Genomic DNA, 19,473 nt, shown 5'->3' with positions numbered 1-19,473 from the left:
AGCTGTCGATCGGAAGGTCGGCGGTTCGAAACCGCGCGGCGGGGTGAGCTCCCGTTGCTCGTCCCAGCTCCTGCACACCAAGCAGTTCGAAAACATGCAAATGTGAGTAGATTAATTGGTACCGCTTCGGCGGGAAGGTAACGGCGTTCCGTGAGTCATGCTGGCCACATGACCCGGAAGTGTCCTATGGACAACACCGGCTCCAAGGCTTAGAAACGGAGATGAGCACCGCCCCCTAGAGTCAGACACGACTGGACTTTACGTCAAGGGAAACCTTTACCTTTACCCTTTACTACCCAAAAAGAGACTTGAAAATGTTAAGTTAATTTCAATAAATCTCATTATCTAAAACTATTATACCCCCAAAAAAGATATTGTCTTGTTACTAATTTAATGGATTAATAGAAGGCATATCTATAACTCATATTTGTGATTTTTTTTAATATTTTGATAACTGTATTTGAGTATAATTGCTTTCCTTTGTAATACAGCCTATATCTATGTACGTTACTTTGTGCATCTAAATACATTTTTCTGAGAGGGAGTCTGCAGATTTCACCAGACACTCAAAGGGGGCCATTTCCCTGTGATTCCTAAGACTGGGCTATTCCTGCCCTATCAGCACAGTAAAAAAAACTAAGAGATGCTATAAAGACTAACTTGTCATCTTAGATTGCTGGGCTCTGCCTGCTTGCACATTTCTCTTTTCATACAGTGGAAAAGGGAAGATAAATGGTGGCTTAGTTTACTTTCCTCTGCCTAGTCACATGTATTCTTTTATTGGCTGGGTTCATAGCTACAATTTAATCATGGTTTATCGAATAAACCAGCATTGTTCGGTTCACAGAAACCTAAACCAAACACAATAAAACACATTATGGTTTAGTGTGATGCATGAACTGAGTCATCATGTTAGTGAAGAAGAGAAGGAAGCAGAGAGTGATGTAAAGGTAACTTTACATAAAACTGTGACTACCTTTTGGGTTCACCTAACAACAAACAATAAACCATAATTTAAAACATAATGACCGGATTCTCACACTACTCAAAACTCCAATCAAACATGGCTCAGTCAATTTGGCTTGTACAAAAACCTTCCGTAAGCAGGATGTGTTGCCCTGACCCCTCCTTTGCTTTCTCCTCCCCTCTAGGAAGCTCGTCCCAAAGTTTGGTGAAACTCCGCCAAGCTTTCCTCTTTCCCGCCCCTTTTTTTGGGCTGCGCCGCCCCGCTCTTATCTTTCCCAATAAAAAAACAACGCAGCGACCTACGTACTAGGGTTAGTCGTAGTGAGATCGCGTGCTCTTTCGTCGAATTCTTATGGCAAATCTGGAATCATCCCCGCCACCTTCCCCGGGAAAAGAGGGGCGCTCTCCGGCAGGTAAGGAGGCGGGTTGTACGGGAGAGTGGCAGTTGGGGACCCTGTGACGCATTTCTTCAGTGCAAGTTTCCCTCCTTTGGCGAGAAGCTGTTATCTGCCCCCCGGAAAAGTTGAGATTTACTGAAGGAGAATGAGGTGGCTCCAATCTTCTCAAAAACGCCTCAAGTTTCGCTTTGGACTTGTCAGCTCTTTAAAGCCGAACGGTGCAACTTCGCCTGCACGGTAACAATTGGGAAATGTAAAGGTGCACGCTAGATATATGACGCATCCGCCGCCCCGCCTGCGGGATGAGGCTTCAAGGGTCGCTGTCGTCCCCTTCCTCCTGCCAGCTGTGTGATGCCGCTGTCCCTCGGTCGTGTTCGCTATCCTTCCGCATAGTTGAGCGGGGGCCAAAGTACAGGCAACGGCCTGCTTGTTTTGCTTTGTGGTTATTCAGTAGCAGCGGAGCGCCCGGGGGAGGGATTGTGCTTTGATCTTTATCGCGACTGGGGTTTATGAGCTGATTCCTGACCCTTCTCTTGGCCAGCCCCACCATGCAGAAAACAGCCCCTCTCCTTTCCTCCCCGTGGCTTTATTATTGTATTTACGTATCTACTGTCGGAGGCCTCTTAGGCATTGCCTCGGACGCACGCAGCTGCGGTTCTGTCCCAGATGTTTCGAAAGACGAGCCTTTGCATTTCCAGAGCTCTTCGCTTTGGGAAGCAACCCAAGAGAGCCGTTGTAGCAGGGCTTGTTTGGATCATGGTTAGGCGACAAAGGTCTTAAGTCCCAAGAAAGACACCCCATGCATGTGCTTTCTGACTTCAGCTTATTCACATGCTTGTGGTTAGCCTTGTAATTGAGTTAGACCTGGTTAGTAATTGAGATACATCACTAGCTGGCTAAGTGTTGTATTGGCTTAGTTTAGTGGTTACCTGTGACTCACAGAAGCATTTTGAATGGAGATAGCAAACTGAGTTGACCGCCCATCACCTGTCAGTCTAATGCTTCCTCCAACTAAGATTCCACACTGTTACCCTAAGACAGCTGTATTGGACTATAACCCCTATCATTCTCCACAACCTAACAGAAGTCAAAAGCCAACATAAGAATGTGCCAGATTAAGGAAGGCAAATCTACTGATTTTACTCCTGTTTCCACCAACAAATGGATCTGAGAGATTTTTAAACTGCGATTAAAATGGAACTATGTGAGAGTGCAGTGTAGTTCAGATATAATATGGTAAGTCATACCACAGTTTGATTTTGGTTTAAGCATGTGTCAATTATACTATTATAGTGTATAAACTATGATACACAGTTATGTAATGTCCAAACAAGTCATCAGTGGCTGGGTTTGGACAGCACACATACTTTATTTTTATTTGTTTGTTTGTTTGACAAATTCATATGGCCACCAAACTCACACGTGGTAACTAAAAATTAAAGGGTGGCTAGACAGTTTGTCTTAATGTGACTTGCTTATCTATACAGCTACTCAGTCATAGCCATTGGTAAGATAGCACTGATAGTGAGTTAATGATGCCATCTGAAAGAATACAGAATCACTTCCCCCTTTCTCCAGTTCTGCCTGATATCTCTTTCTCATTGGCTGAGCAAGCAGAAATGGGTGTGGCTTGAATATAGCAAGCAATCAGTGTTTTATACTGCCAATCTTTTTTAAAGACAATCCTGTTTCCTTGAAGAACTTGGTGGGGATTTTCCTTCCTGTAACCCAGTCTGACCAAGGGAATGTGTTTTGATTAACTTTAATCAGGATTGTGGATCTGTATAGCATGCTGTACCTAGAAATTATCTGTTGACTATGTTGTGTGAAGGCGATTTGGGATAATTCAATAAACTCATGGTCAGTGTGTTGTGCAAATATAGTTGCTTGTTCAATAAATCATGGTTAAAAACAATCTGTCAATCCAATAGTGCAAGGTAATCTTAAACTGTCGATCAGTCATTACACTTATCCTGTTCTTCCTTCCTTTTAAAGGCAAGGAAGCTGTAGATACTGTCCTGCCACACATAGCATAAGGCTGGAATAAAAATTGTATCAATTCAACATTGTTTAAACACACTACTGATTGATCAAGAATTGCAAGTATCATAGCTTTATTCTCTTAACAGAAAAAAACAACAAAGGAATTGCCAAATTTAATCTGACTGAATTCTTCCTGAATACTACACCATACTACCCTCAATTCTCCTTTATGGTGGGGAGACCCTTACATTCAATTTACCTAAATATACTTCTTAGCAGATCATTTATGTTAAGCACTTGCTATTTTAATTATTTAGTCCCAGTGCTGCTACTGTTTTGAATTTCCATATTTGGAGCAGGGTTTCTCAACCAGGGTTCCGTGAGAGGTGGTGGATGAAAAGCAGCGGACCTGTCCTCTAACACTTCTACGGACACCCCAAAATACACAAGCCCGGCATACCTCTTCGTCCAATTGTATCGTTACCAGGAATCCTGACATATAACATAGCTAAAGAACTTGCAAAGAAAGTTGGACATCTCACAGAGGAGAGCAAATATTCTATCAACTCCCCACTACAATGCCTCCAGAAAATCAAAGACCTTAAAAATAGAGGAAGATGAAATTATGGTGTATTTCAATGTCACAGCAATCTTTATATCCAGAGACCCAGCACTAGTGAAAGAATCCATGGCAGCAGTTCTACACAACACACCTGACTTAGCCAAATACACTAAGATCAAAACACACAGAATCATGGACCTCATCAACCTCTGCCTCACCACCTACTTTCAGTTTGATGGACAAATATACCAACGAATCAAAGAAACACCCATGGATCAATACTCTCAGGACTCATAGCAGAGATTGTAATGCAACATCTAGAAATGATAGCATTCCCACGCATACAACCAAAAGTATGGATCGGGTATGTAGATGACACCTTCATAATAAAAAAGGAACAACTAGAGAAGACACGTGAAACCATCAACAACATCTTCAAAGGAATAAAATTCACAAAGAAGAAAACACACTACCCTTCTTGGACATCCTCATCAGTAGAGGAAATGATGGCAAACTAGAAACACAAGTCTACAGGAAATCAACCCACACTACCCAAGTGCTCTATTACCAAAGCAACAACCCAACCTTCCACAAGAGCTGTGTGAGAACATTATCCAGACAAGTACAAATGCACTGCAGCAACCCAGAACACCAGAAAAAGGAAACAGACCACTGTACAACATCTTCCAGCAAAATGGATACCCATGCAACTTTATCAAAAAGTGCCCGACCACTCAACCCACTGCAGCACAACCAACACAAGCTATGAAAAAGATAATGCTGCCATACATCAGAAACAACCAACAGGCTATTACAACCACACGGCATCACCATAGCACCCAAACCAATTAAAGCCCTCCAAAACATCTTAAGTAAACCAAAAGACCCAGTAGCCCAAGAAGAAAAAACAGGAGCCATCTACAACATACAGTGTAAGGACTGTAGCAGCCGCTATGTAGGACAGACAGGCAGAAGACTAGCAGAACGCATCCACGAACACCAACTAGTGTTGGTGACATCAGAAGACACGATGAAAACTCCTTAATCTCACAACACATGGACAGAATCAACCATACTTTCAACTGGGAAACTGTGAGCATCCTAGACCAAGCAAAATCCAAAAACGCCAGAGAATTCCTGGAAGCTTGGCACTCAGAGAAAGCAGCCATCAACAGACACACAGAGGTAAATAACGTTTACGTACCATTCAAAAGAGCCAATAAAAAAGCTAAAAGACCAGAACAGTTCCTTGCCAGCAACCAACACCCAGATATGCAAAGATTAACACCAGAATTAACACCAAACGTACAAACAGTACACAATATCCTAATCAAGGAACTATTAATCAATCAAGCAGCAAACAACAGCCTATTCAAGGAACTCCCAAGGAGAGAGCAACTCCTCCACCAACACAAGCAGGACAAGCCACAGTATATAAACTGAGAGCAAGGCCCACTCCCTGTTCGCACTGAAGATGTTGCCTAGTCTGGCAATGAAACGTCTGCAAGAAAACAACAAGGCTCGGAGAGCACCAAGGACTCCACATGCCAAGTAATTTTAAAAAAATACATAGAGACAATGTGATATTGTGATCTAGACCTTGTTCAGAAGACAATGTGATAGTTATTTCTTAAGGAAACATGTATTAATTAAATATGTAAGTCAACTAAGAAAATCAAATAACTCTTAAAATAAATTGCATTTAAAGTATTATTTGTTTGCTGAAGTGTTGTTTTATTTTTCTGTGCAGAGGGTAGTGCCTGAAAATAAAAATCCAGATATCACATCAATAATCCAGCAGAAATAAAACATTTAAAAATATTTCTGTAAGAACCTTGACAAATAAAAATAGCTTTACATGGTGCCAAAAATTTCAGAGGCACCAGGTGTACATACCCACACATTCCTTTTCTCTCATTTGTTATGAAACCTTCTCCTTAACCCTTAGTCGTCGTCTTCAGCTGACATACCATTTTTTAAACTTTGTCTCTTTTCTCCTCGGACAAAATCTAAATAATATATCCCTTTCCAGGAAAGGGGCTTTTTCTCCAGTACACCACCAGTTACAATCCTGCTTGTTTTAAAGTCTCATTAGAATGGAATCCTTACATTTGTTGCACCATGTTAATTCTTTCCTGGTTAATTTTTATCAACTGTAAACTATACTGTATTGAGGATCCATGTAGCTTAAAAGAAAAGATATAATCATTTTACAGGTATTTATGTATCTGAATTTCATGTTTACCTAAATTACCTTGCTATGGTGATATTTTATCCATTCCGCAAAATGTTTTTAGCGCTTCAGGAGTAATTTTTACTATATACTTTTTTCTTTCCTGCTATCAATTTCTTTGCAGCCCATTTCAACAGAAGGCAAGATTCTCCCTGAGAGTTCCGCGGAAGATAAAGGATAAGATAAAGTTTAAAAAGCTTAGCGCTGGATAGCTTTCAGCTTTAGGACCCCCTAGATCCCTCCATTAAGGGAGAGATTTTTTCAATCTTTAGTAAAGGCCTGCAGATAAACTAGGGAGGAGGCTGTTCTCTTAATTGATAAGAGAGGAAGGTCAGGGTGCCTGGGATGTCACTTTCAGATTCTGAACATATCATTACACTGTTGTTTAATTTGATGTGAACAATATTTAGCAATATCCTTCCGCTGCAGGAAAAAACAGGTATTTGGGCAGTTGATTTCAAACATTTCTGTATGATTTTAACATCAATTTTAAATTGTATGGTAGCTTTAATTGGTGCTAATGGGTTTTCTTAACAGAACATAATTATATAACAGAAGGCAAGTACTGTGCTTTTGACTAACACAGCAAAAAAGAATCCTTTAATCTACTCTTGAGTAGATCAGCTCTGGGCTGTTTCTCATGAAATATCAGATGTTTGTTGGTTCCAAGATAGATAGCATGTGATGTGCTAATATGATTCTAACAAGAATATTATTAAATCTAGGCTGTTACTTCTTTTTATGCCTATTCACTGTTATGGCTCAAAATAAACTTTTAAACTGGTGGCACAAACTTAAGGCATCGTTAGCAGTAAATTAAAATAAAATTTTAATTCTCCTCCAGGATTTTGGAAAGTAATATCAAGTATTTTCATGTGTAAGAGTAATTTTCAAGTAAATATTGTAGGTATGGTGATAACTGCAGCATTTCCAACATGGCTCATATTAAGCTGCCTGCGAGATAGTTGCTATAAATATATAGCATAGCTCTCCTGATACCTTTAAGAATGCCATAACTACATGGTGCTTTTCAACCTGTTGACATCCCATTAGAAGAAAGAGGTATCCTTATGAATTACATCTACCAGGAGGTTATGGTGTGGACTGGCAGAAGAGAAGATGTTCTCATCACAAGAGAACAAACTTCACAATTGCAATAAGCACAATGTTTCTGGTTAAATATCACAACCAGCATTCATTAGGGTGCAATGCATATAAATGCATGAATGTCTTCTACGTTGAATGAGAGGAGCAATAATAACTCTTCTTAAGTGTAGCCTAAGAATCAAGGTATTCAAGGGGTGTAGACAGAAGAAGGTGCATGTTGAAGCTTTCAAGGGGATAAGAAATACTCTGTTTGAAAACCAAAACAATTGTGCCAGTAAACAATACAGAGGGAAACAGATCTGTGGATTGATTCAACAGGTGAATTTATACAAGTGGCAAAGCCATAACATGGTTTGTTTGATTTTGTCTTGTGAACTCAGCCAGGAAACTGATTTGTGGGACAAACCGTGGCATAGCATAGAGGCTCATCTGTTTGACATCTTCCTCCAACAAATAAAACTAATAACTTTTGGTGGGATTAGGATTGGGCAAGAAATAAGTATAATAAATATATCACTTTTAATAATTAATTTTACTCTATATCACAAGAATTTTCAAACTTTATGGGCTAGCAAAGGAAAAGCAGGGAGTGAGCTTTCCATATACAAGTCTGATCAGATTGTAAAAAATATTTGACTATGATGCCCCCTGCCCAGTTGCTCCCAATTCTTTGGGCCATGATCCACAGTTTGAGAGCCTCTGGCTTAACGTAATGTGTTAATTGAGTTTGTGGCAACATTCATGTAACACATCAAGCCAAAAGGTAGTTAACTTGTTTGTTTGTTTACAAATATCTTTGTACCAGCCAGCTCCTGCATACTTTTTTGTGGTTTAGCATGTTATATGAATCGAACCTTGATTAAAATAAAGTTAGGTTAGCATATGATGTATGAACCTGGCCTTATTTTTTTTAGCACTTTTGAATGAATATTTGATTTATTTATATTATTTTTATTATTATTATTATTATCTTTTTTGCATAATATTGGAAAAATACACTATTCCTGCTTTCTTCAACAGTCAAAGCTGGAGGCATGAGAGTTTCTAAGAAGCTAGAAAATGGACCAGTTGAAAGAAGTTCTAAATTCCCTGGAAAAGAGAAGACAAGGTGCATGACTTGCTCATGTTTTTCTTATTTTATTTCTGTTGGACAGTAGTTGAGTTAGGGCATAACAGGTTTTTTACTGTAAATAGTACTTCAGCAAAAATAGGGAAGGTTATGTGAAACAATCTGGAGAGAGAACAACATCAAATATAGTGGACTTCTTGGTGCTCTCTGAGCTTGGTTGTTTGCTTGCAGTCATTTCATTACCCAACTAGATAACATCATCAGTGCTGATGAGTGTGGGGTTTGCTCCCTGTTTATATACCGTTTATATACTGGGACGCGGTGGCGCTGCGGGTTAAACCGCTGAGCTGCCGATCGGAAGGTCGGCGGTTCGAAACCGCGCGGTGGGGTGAGCTCCCGTTGCTCGTCTCAGCTCCTGCTCACCTAGCAGTTCGAAAACATGCAAATGTGAGTAGATCAATAGGTACCGCTTCGGCAGGAAGGTAACGGCGTTCCGAGTCGTCATGCTGGCCACATGACCCGGAAGTGTCTATGACAACGCCGGCTCCAAGGCTTAGAAACGGAGATGAGCACCGCCCCCTAGAGTCGGACACGACTGGACTTTACGTCAAGGGAAACCTTTACCTTTACCTTATATACTGTAGCTTGCCCTGCCAGTTTTGGTGTGAGTTTCTCCTTGGTAATTTCTTGATTAGGGTATTGTTTTCTGCCTGATTGCTTATTCTTACACAGCTCCTCTTGTGGGAGGTTGGGTTATTACTTTGGTAATGGAGCACTTGGCTGTTACCAAAGTAACAATCCAACCTCCCACAAGAGGAGCTATGTAAGAATATTATTCAGACAGTCAGGCAGAGAGGGCATGTTGCAGACCATGTCCATGAGGGATTGCTGATTGGCTGGGTCCAGGAAAAGTGCCTTCTCTGCCATAGCACCCGCTCTTTGGAACAAGCTACCCCCGGGGGTGAGACAGGCCCCCACTCTCCTGGCCTTTCGGAAGGAACTAAAAACATGGCTATGCCATCTGGCCCGGAATGGGAGAGGGGACAGCTACTCGTGGGGGTGGTTGGCCCCATTAGGGTGCCAAGGTTAACATCTTCCCATCTTGAATTTTATATTTTATATTTTGTACTTGTATCTATAATTGTATGTATTTATATTGAATTGCTACCAGTTTTATTATTTGTAAGCCGCTCAGAGTCGTGCACGAGATGGGTGGCAGAGAAATTTACTAAATAAATAAATACATACATACATGCATACATACATACAAACATACAAATGCACTGCAGCAACCCAGAACACCAGAAAAAGGAAACAGACCCCCCATACAACATCTTAATGACAAAATGGATATCCACGCAACTTTATCAAAAAGTGCCTGACCACTCAAGCCACTACAGCCAACGCAACCACTCAACCCACTACAACCAACACAAGCTGTGAAAAGGATAACACTGCCATACATCAAAATCATTTCAGAAATAACCAACAGACTATTACAGCCACACTGCATTACCATAGCACACAAACCAACTAAAGCCCTCCAAAATGTCTTCAGTAAACCAAACAACCTTTAGCCCAAAAAGGAAAAAAACCAGGAGCCATCTACAACATACAGTGTAAGGACTGTAGCAGCCACTATGTAGGATAGACAGGCAGAAGACTAGCAAAGCGCATCCACGAACACCAACTAGCAGTCAGAAGACATGATGAAAACACCTTAATCTCACAACACATGGGCAGACTCAACCAGAGTTTCAACTGGGAAACTGTGAACATCCTAGACCAGGCTAAATCCAAAAACAGGGAATTCCTGGAAGCTTGGCACTCAGACAAATCTGCCATCAATAGACACATAGAGATAAACCATATTTACACACCATTCAAGAGAGACAATAAAAAAGCTAAGAAGGAAACAAAAAGATCAGAACACGCCCTCCAGCAGCCTACAACCTGTTAAGCAATGGTTAACACCAGGCAAACAATCAAGCAGTAAACAATACCCTAATCAAAGAACTACGAAGGAGAAAACCACACCCCCCACCACTACTGGCAGGGCAAGCTACTGTATTTAAACAGGGAGCAAACCCCACACTCACCAGCACTGATGATGTTATCTAGTTGGGTAATGAAACGTCTGCAAGCAAATAACCAAAGGTCAGAGAGCACCAAGGACTCCACAGTTCAACCCCGAGCTACAGATATTCTCTTCTATTGGATATTGGAACATCAAATATATTCAGGACTAGGAAATTGTGTGTGGATAGCTTTCTGTTTAATTGTTCAAAATTCAAGACCTGCCCAGACTTCAGTTCTTGGAATGCCTTTGTAGCTGCTTGGCCAGTAGATGCAGGGATATGACATTTAAACTGCTACATTACCACAGATTGTGTCCAGCATTTACTTAATTCTCACTTGAATATGCACTGAAAACTTTTCATGGTTACCCATCTCATCCTTTCAGCAGCTAGAGTGTTTGTAACTGTTCCAGGACATTATAACATTTTGAGCACTAGCTAAATCTTAGATATTAGGATGATGGTCTTTACCACTGCTCCCTAAAATTCCACAGCCATCAGAAAATACATTTGTCCCTTAGTTTGTGTTTTATTATTGAGGGCATATATGCTACTTGTGGATAAAATTCATAATGCACTAATTCTATTATTGAAATAAGGTTTAAATAAAAGCTGAGGAGGTGTGCATTATGTAACAGTGCTGGGGATTTTTTAAGTTGTTATTAGTTCCTCTGGAACAAACAGCTTTTCTTTTTTTTTTCTTTTTTCTACAAAATCTCAAACACAAAAATATCGATTGTAGTTTTTTCTTCAATCTTACAAACCCTGCTCTTGGAACTGGGCTAAGCCATAGTCACTGACTTCCCTTTCCACTAACAAGCAAGATAGAGTTTGCTCAGTAGATAGCAATTTAAAATGTGTCTGAAATGTGTCACTGGTTCAATTGTACCTTCTTATTCTGGTTTCACAACTGCTTACTAATCATATTGGGGGTGATTATGTTATCCTAATAATCCAGAAAACCTCAGCCATTTTTGTGTTTACATGCTTAAGACAAGGACTGAATCAACAATGCCGATGTTGCACTTAACCTCTTTTATCCCTAGTTAAATAAGAATCAGTTGCTATAGAAGAAGGGAAAGGAGAATAAGAGCAGTGTACTAGGCTTACACATTTGTAGCAGAAATGTGTAATTGGTTGTGTCTCACCTGTGGGCACAAAGCATACTTGATGAAAAGCTTTATCGTGCATTTTATATCAAAATACTTTTTTTTTTTGCAAGATCAACTTTTATCAACAACCTTATTGTACTAGTCATTGACCTTGACAGATGGGTTAGTTTTCCATAGAGGATTTTCAGTGCAAATGTTGTAATGAAATGATATATGTTCTACCCAATATAATAAGTTCCTCATTTATGCTATATGGTTTCTTTACAATGACTGTTGTACACATCATGTTAAAGTGTAATCATAGCAGGACAATGGCATCGGGAGGACCAACTGTTATTTAAAAAGAATAAAAATTAAATGTACAAGGGGCCAGATACTCAATGTCATCTGATTTAATCATAAATATGGGGAAGGGGATTTAATCAGTAATATCAAAAACTTTTCTGTTTCTGCTTTGCAGCTCTGCTCCTATCATAAAAGTACAGAGCATGAGTATCTTACTAACAGATACCCTTCAGAAAGTAAGTATAGAGCAAAGAGCAACCTTCCATTCAAGATTTCTCATTTGAATTGATAATGACAATGTCCAAAAGTAGATGCATATATTAGTCTGTGGTAACAAGAGCAAAAATGAGTTTTTGCTAACTAACAGATCTGTTATGAAATAAAGTTTGCTTGGCTTGTTGCTTCATTAGACGCTTTGTCCTCAGTTGGCCGATCCTCAACTAGCATATAAAATAAGTGTGGTATGGGAGAGGGCAAAATAGTTGGACAAACTGCCTTTGGCATATGAAAAATACAGTCAGTGACCTTTTTTTATGAATTATATTAGTGACAATTCAAAATATGAATTGATGGTAGGAACAGAATCATCTTGGGAGAGGCCAGTGTACTTCTTTTAGTAAATACAGTAACAGAAATAGTTTGGCACTGATATGATACAGGTTTAAATGTTTATAAGATATGCAGTCAGGATATTTGCTCTAACTAGGTGATTCTGTTATCACCACTTACTATTCTGAATAGTCATTGTGCTTACTTTCAATAAGATGCACTAAGCTGTGCATAGTAGCTGTCTTTTTTGTATAGCAAACTGTGAGGTGTGTTCTGGGGAACCTGAAGAAATTCCAGTGGGGGTGCAGAGATGTGAATTTTTTAGAAGAATTATCAGTATAAAATATACAGTAATTTTCAAATGGAGTTCTAATGGGCTGAGAAAATCAGTGGGAAGAAGTCAATCTGATGGGAAGGATGGAAACCCATTGAAGATTGGTGGATATGTGGTTGGAAGGTAAGGAATGGGTGAGTTCATAGAAGGCATTTAGGCAAATTTTATTTCTATTATTTCTCAGTTGAATTACATTTTAATTATTTTTTGTTAGCAGAAAGTTATTTTTGCTTATTTTTACTTAAGAACAAAAATGTATATTAAGTGTTTGTGTTTCTTTTAAAAGTAAACCATATATTGACATTTTTGTTAAAGAAGGTAGGCTTAAATGAGAGGTATGACAGTTTCCAAAAAATACAAAGGCCATAGGATGCCACAAAATTTGGGAATCTTTGAAATATACTGGAGAGATCAGGGTTCAAATGTGCACTGAGTCATCAAAATTCATGAATGAGCTTGTACTAGTTTCCAGCTCTTATCTTATTCATAGGGATATTCTGAGCATATACATTGTTTCAAGTAACAGGAGAAAAAGTAGGATATAACTGCAATAAATACATGCATATAATATTGAAATCAATTGCCATTTTGTCTCACTCTAGGAAATGTGACGTATGTTTGTATTTTGTAAATAAACATTTAGTTATACTCGCCACAAAGAATTCTGAAGCTTATCTGGGTAGGCATCAGAATGGGGTGAAAGGTACTATTTTTTATTGCAATTGATGAGTGTAGTTTTTAAATGTTTCTTTTGTCAAGTGGTTCTGGCCTCTTTAAAAATGCACAATCAGAACATAGTTAGCAGGAAGACTCTGGCATAACATCTGTCTGCTGCTTATTTCACCTCTATACAGTGAAGAATATATGCCTTAATGGTAAACTCAGGTTAAGAAAAGGCCACCCCACCCCTGTTTAAAGAGGTAGGGTCCATTCTAAGGCTTTGTTTTGCTGGTTAGACCTGAGATAGCTAACAGACTGCCATCAAACAATTTTGCAGTTGAACAAATGAAATGTATGTTACTTATTAGGTGCACAGCGTTATAGGACAGGATTTTGTTAACCCATGACCTTGATGTGACCACCAGAGCCTCCTGCATCTTGTTCTTGAATTTTGACATTGGATTTGCTGTCAACGTTTGGGGGCAGACTGCTGCCTAAGCAAAGCTGTACAACTATTTAGTTTATTGCATATTTTAAATTTGTGCTTTCCAGCTCTCTCTTCCTATCTCTGGCTATTGCTCAGAATGCAATTCCTGGCGTATCATCCAAATGTAGCTCTCAGCCCAAGATAGCCTGAATATCTCAAACCTTCTAAACCAGCCTTCCCCAATCTTGTGACCTCCAGAAGTTCAGTACATCTGAAGGTTAGCAGCCTGAAGGGGTTCTAAACACTCATGCTATGATGTATAGAGTAATATAATTGGAAGGGGGTACTTCAGCCATCAAATCTATGCTCAGTATAGATACCCAAATTAAAACATCCCTGACAGATGCCCGTCCAATAGGGAATTCACCATGTCCCTTGGTAATTAATTCCAGTGTCCAATTATTATTAGAAAGGTTTTTATGACATTCCACCAGAATTCACCTTCCTGTAATTTAAGAACATTATTCCATGTCTGGAATGGTAGAGAATAGATCCTGCCCTTTTATGAAAGCCTTGAAGAGGGCTGCCCTATCATATCCCTCACTTAGTCATCTGTTCTCAAGACTAAACATTCCAGTTCCCACAATCTGTTCTCATTTTCCAAGCTCCAGTCATTCTTGTTTCCTTTCACTGCACATGTTCCAGTTTCTCTGAATCTTTCTTAAAATGTAGCATCCATTACTGGACCTAGCATTTGAGGCAGGTCTGACCAATGCAGAATAAAGTGGAAATGTATTTGTAAGAACTATAGTAGGAAAATGCTTTTTTTCCCCACAACCAGTGATCTGAAATGTAGGTGTCTCTTTTCTATTAATTGTATACCTTTTTGTTTTTATTCTGTATTTTTACTCGGTTGCATGCCATTCAGAGTCTACAGATTTGGGCAAAAGAAGGGAGGGAGAGAGGGAGGGAAGGGAAGGGAAGAAAGAAGCATGTCTCAGTTTGGGACTGCGATGGCAGGAATTACATCAGTTGTTTCTCTGTCATCGAGTTCCCAATCTGCTGATAATGTGGTAAGGGGATAGACAAAAACTGAAAAACAGTATAGACTGGTAACCTTTTTCTGGTCTTGTTATTGACATTTAATTTAGGATGGTGAATGGGAGCAGGAATCATATCATCAAAGAATCCAAAAAGAGGCAAGGATAGGATTTCAGGCGTGCTTCCCTGTTACTTTGCTGTGTCCCTCCCTTGTGTTATTTAAATTAACTAAATATTTCCAGGAGGGTTATTTTGTTTGTTTTAATGTATGTTCTTTTTTATTCAGTACTAAAGTTTTGGGGTATTTAAAAGTTTGCTACTCTTCTCATTTTTTTCCTTATGGACTCATTTCTCTTAGGATCTCATGTTTAAATCTAGGCAGCTTTTAATCGATCGGGTGCACTCTGAATATTTTGAAACTGACCAGTTAGTTTGATACATAATTAATAAGAGAGCTCTTTTGTCAGGGTTGATTTGAATGTTGATGATTTGTAACCAATGATTAAAATTATTTCTCCTTTTTTAACTCCTGCAGCTGAGGCATAAATTTCCAGCCGCCGCAGCACAAGGAGCATACGAAAAGCCACGGCCTGCTCTGGAAAAAATTACATTGCCCAAACGAATGTGCATTATTCAGCAGCCTCGGAAATGTTAAATATGTAGAATAAAATATTCATATATGTGACAGACTTGCACTTAACAAAAACGCCAATTAGCTAGGCAAGCATTAAGTAGACCAAATGGCTCAAGCAGTTTCTGTTTTGTTTTTCTCACAATAAAAACTCTGTATATTCTGTTGTTTATTTTTTTTTCTTGAAATGATGAAGGTTTTCATTTTTGTTTTGGCATAGCTTCTTAGTGACCACAAACCCTTATTTTAACATTCCCAACCATATTATTACAGCAATTACAGCTTGGAATAGAGAAGCAGTTTTTTGAAACTATATCTGCTAGAGTGGTAGAAATGTTCTAGCCTCATTATGTGTCCTTTTAAAAAAAGCAAACAAACCATTGAGAATGTGGATATATGGAGAAAACAGGATGACAGTAAAGTTTTCATAACTTCTCTACTTAAATTTGGATACTAGGTAATTGTTATTGATAAACTAGTTGTTTCCTGATATAGCACAGGTACACTGAGGTTCAGAAGGATAAATAGGGACAGATTTTTTTTCCCCAGAATGCTGTTAGGATTCAGGCTGTTTGGAGAGAGAAAAAGAATGTTAATAGTTGCTATAATGACCAGTCCCTTACCAGAACATAAAAAATTAATTCTTTTGCAAATGAAATAAATAATCTGACTTGCTCCTTAGAATCTAGGCTTAGCTTGTATGCAATAGTATAGGCTACTTCAATGAGCGTGCATCTTTAACGGTCCTGATTTCTATTCCAAAGAGTTCAAGTTCATAAAAGTCATATTCTGAAACAAAGTAACAGTATTTATTTGCTGTATCCTAGAATAACAGCAAAAAAGATAACAAAGTTCATAGAAAAGTAGATGACACATCAAACAAAAGGTTTAATTCTCCCTCTTGTCTATGTATTTACCTTTAGATTTCAATAAAAGTCTTGTCCTAATGCATGCTGTTTGGATGCCCCCCAATGTTAGTGCTTAAAGTGATTAAAATGATAATTTAATATAATGTAATTTTAAAAACCCTCATCAAGTTAAACTAACTCTGTTCCATTTATACCTTCCCTTGGCCTCAGGAACTCAAGGCAATGTGTATGGTTCTTCATTCTCCAACATTATTGTTGCCCAGCCCTCTGAGGCTGAGGGTTTCATACCTGAGTGAGAATTTGAATCTAATCCAACAAGCATAATTCCTACTTCAGTAGGAAGTCAGCTTAAGTGTAAATGTACCTGGCTTAAAAAAAAATCCATGTACCTGCTAATGGAAGAGCAGAAGAGATGGAACTAACTTGCTTTCCCTTTCTATGGAGGTCCTACCCCTTATGACTGAGGACCTGATTGGTTACATGTTTGACAATAGCTTTGCTTTCTGCTTTTTCCTTCTTTTTAAAAAGACAAACCAGATATAAACAGTAAAAAGACTAAAACACAGAAGTAAACATTGAAAGAGGTGGGAAAACCTATTGGAAATAACACAAAAAGTAAACATTGAAAGAGGTGGAAATACCAATTTGGGAGTATACCTAAATACATAGCTACTTTTAAGGAAGAATGCAAAGCTTTTACTGCCTATTTCTGCCCAGAAAAAAACATTTGTACAGATGTAACCTATTTAAGACATTGAGACTATCTTTGAATAAAACAATTCTTAATTATCATATGACTCAAGACTCTGCTCTTGTATTAATTCTCCCAAGCATTTAATACTACTGATCCAAAGAAAGATGTACAGTTGTCAGTCTTGTAAAAATAGGTCGGCAAGTTTCAATAGCATCCTCACAGATCTTCAAAACTACATTGCTGATTTTCTAATAAGATGTGATTTCCTCCAAAATTGGCTTCCATGTCATTAAGAATGGGTATCAGCCATTGTGATGCCAATTTTTTTCAAAAGGAATACCAAAAATTAAATAAGTCAGTTGGTTTAGAATGGAATGAATATAAGGTCTCCAGACTGGCAGCTAAGAAGACTCTGATTGGTGCCCAAAATCCTCTAGGTGTGATTTTAATAGTCACAGCCTTTTTTCCTTCAAGAATTTGGAACAGGGTGACTTCAGGCTTGAAAAGAACAGAGTACTTTTTTAGCTGTTTGCATTTCTCAGGAGTGCAAAAATGTAGAGAGAGAGAAGGAAATAGGGAGAAAGTTGTTTTCTTTTATTGTCTTGCAACTCATGCTCTTTTCCATGGTGAATATGTCTTCAGAGTAGCTAAGCAGAAATGGAGAATCTGGGATAGAACAGATTCTTCAGAAGTTAACTTTGATAAAGGAAAACATTTATTTTATTAGCTTAAAAAATGAATGCAGTGATTTTCACTAATTCTGCCAGGAGCACTTTCTGCATTATCTGTTGAAAAGCTCTCGGACTTCTAGGAAACCTCAGCACATTGCAAAAAATGAGGTCACATTTTCTAGAATGCACATGCAATTCGTACTGGGAAATTCTCTGCACCATATGAGATGAGTGATGTGTGACATCAAGAAATGGGTTTTCCATTGTTTTGTTCTTGACCTAAAAACAGGCATCAGCAAAGCATATTGGATTTAACACTGCGACCAGGGAAGGGAAAAACAAGTTCTTGTTTCTTCTAGCTAAACCTCATACAATAAGTTGATATTAGCAGTACTTGGAAATGTGAAGACCATTCATACATACATACATACATACAATTTATATAGCTGCCCGTGTCATAAAATAACTGCCCATCATTCCTGGCTAGCTTGTGACTGGTTTATATGCAGTCCAATACCTGCTTAGATGTATTCTTTTCTTTGTCCTAATTGCTGTGAGAGGAAGTTTGGTATGGAGATGCTATATTTTAATCTGTTCAACCTAAAATGGTATCCTGTTTTGAACCTTTCAAAAATGTTTGATTGAAAATCTCTTGTCTAAGTTAAAATTTTGTTCTAACAGTGTGCTTTCATGTGTACCCAACACCTTTTCTGATTATTCTATAGCCCCTCACAATTCCACAATCACAATATAGTGAGATACTATTTAAACATTAAAAACATTTACAGTTGCATAGCAAAATAAGACTTAACTCCAACAATGGGTGTGTTTGCATAGATTTTAAGATTTTTGCATTTGTAATCTGACCTTCCAGGTGTTGCCAAATGACAACTGCCAGCTGTCCCACCTGCAACGACCATTGCCATGGTGAATGAAGCTTCTGGACATCATAGTTTAGCATATTTGGAGGACAAGGATTCTCCATTCCTGGGAATAGCTATTTGGCCATCCCAGTTCTCTTCCATTTACACTTTGGTCACAATATTGCTTTACTGTTGAACAGTTTTCAAAAGTTAAGAAAAGCAGGCTGGCAGGAGTGGGCAACTTGTATGTCTCCAGATAGTGCTGAAACAGCCTCCAGCACTGCTCCTCACTGGTTATCTGGCTGCAGTGGTTGGGTGCTGTAGTTCAACAATATCTGTAGGACAGTAGGTGTCTCATTTCTACTTTACAGTCTTATGAACTAGATGGTATTTCACATTCAGAAAGTCATCTAGAGCATGAAAAATTTGTTTATTTGTTTAGTCGCTTCCGACTCTTCGTGATTTCATGGACCAGCCCACGCCAGAGCTTCCTGTTGGTCGTCAACACCCCCAGCTCCCCCAGGGACAAGTCCCATCACCTCTAGAATATCATCCATCCACCTTGACCTTGGTCAGCCCCTCTTCCTTTTGCCTTCCGCTCTCCCTAGCATCAGCATCTTCTCCAGGGTGTCCTGTCTTCTCATTATGTGGCCAAAGTATTTCCGTTTTGCCTTTAATATTCCCTCAAGTGAGCAGTCTGGCTTTATTTCCTGGAGGATGGACTGGTTTGATCTTCTTGCAGTCCAAAGCCCTCTCAGAATTTTCTTCCAACACCACAGTTCAAAAGCATCGATCTTCCTTCTCTCAGCCTTCCTTATGGTCCAGCTCTTGCAGCCATATGTTACTACAGGGCACACCATTGCTTTAACTATGCGGACCTTTGTTGTCAGTGTGATGTCTCTGCTCTTAACTATTTTATTGAGATTTGTCATTGCTCTTCT

At 38.9% G+C, this 19,473-nt stretch overlaps 1 protein-coding gene across 1 annotated transcript; it reads left to right on the top strand.

Annotated features, from left to right (window-relative positions):
• The first annotated feature begins 1,262 nt into the window (after positions 1-1,262).
• On the top strand, positions 1,263-17,101 carry DAPL1 (death associated protein like 1). Its single transcript, XM_063318336.1, has 4 exons — positions 1,263-1,379; positions 8,270-8,357; positions 11,969-12,029; positions 15,340-17,101. Exons 1-4 carry the CDS (start codon positions 1,319-1,321, stop codon positions 15,457-15,459), a joined length of 330 nt encoding a protein of 109 aa, XP_063174406.1. The 5' UTR covers positions 1,263-1,318; the 3' UTR covers positions 15,460-17,101.
• Positions 17,102-19,473: the final 2,372 nt, after the last annotated feature.

Source organism: Candoia aspera, chromosome 1 (genome assembly GCF_035149785.1).
Source record: "Candoia aspera isolate rCanAsp1 chromosome 1, rCanAsp1.hap2, whole genome shotgun sequence".
NCBI lineage: Eukaryota > Metazoa > Chordata > Lepidosauria > Squamata > Boidae > Candoia > Candoia aspera.
This window is presented reverse-complemented; position numbering and strand designations above follow the sequence as displayed.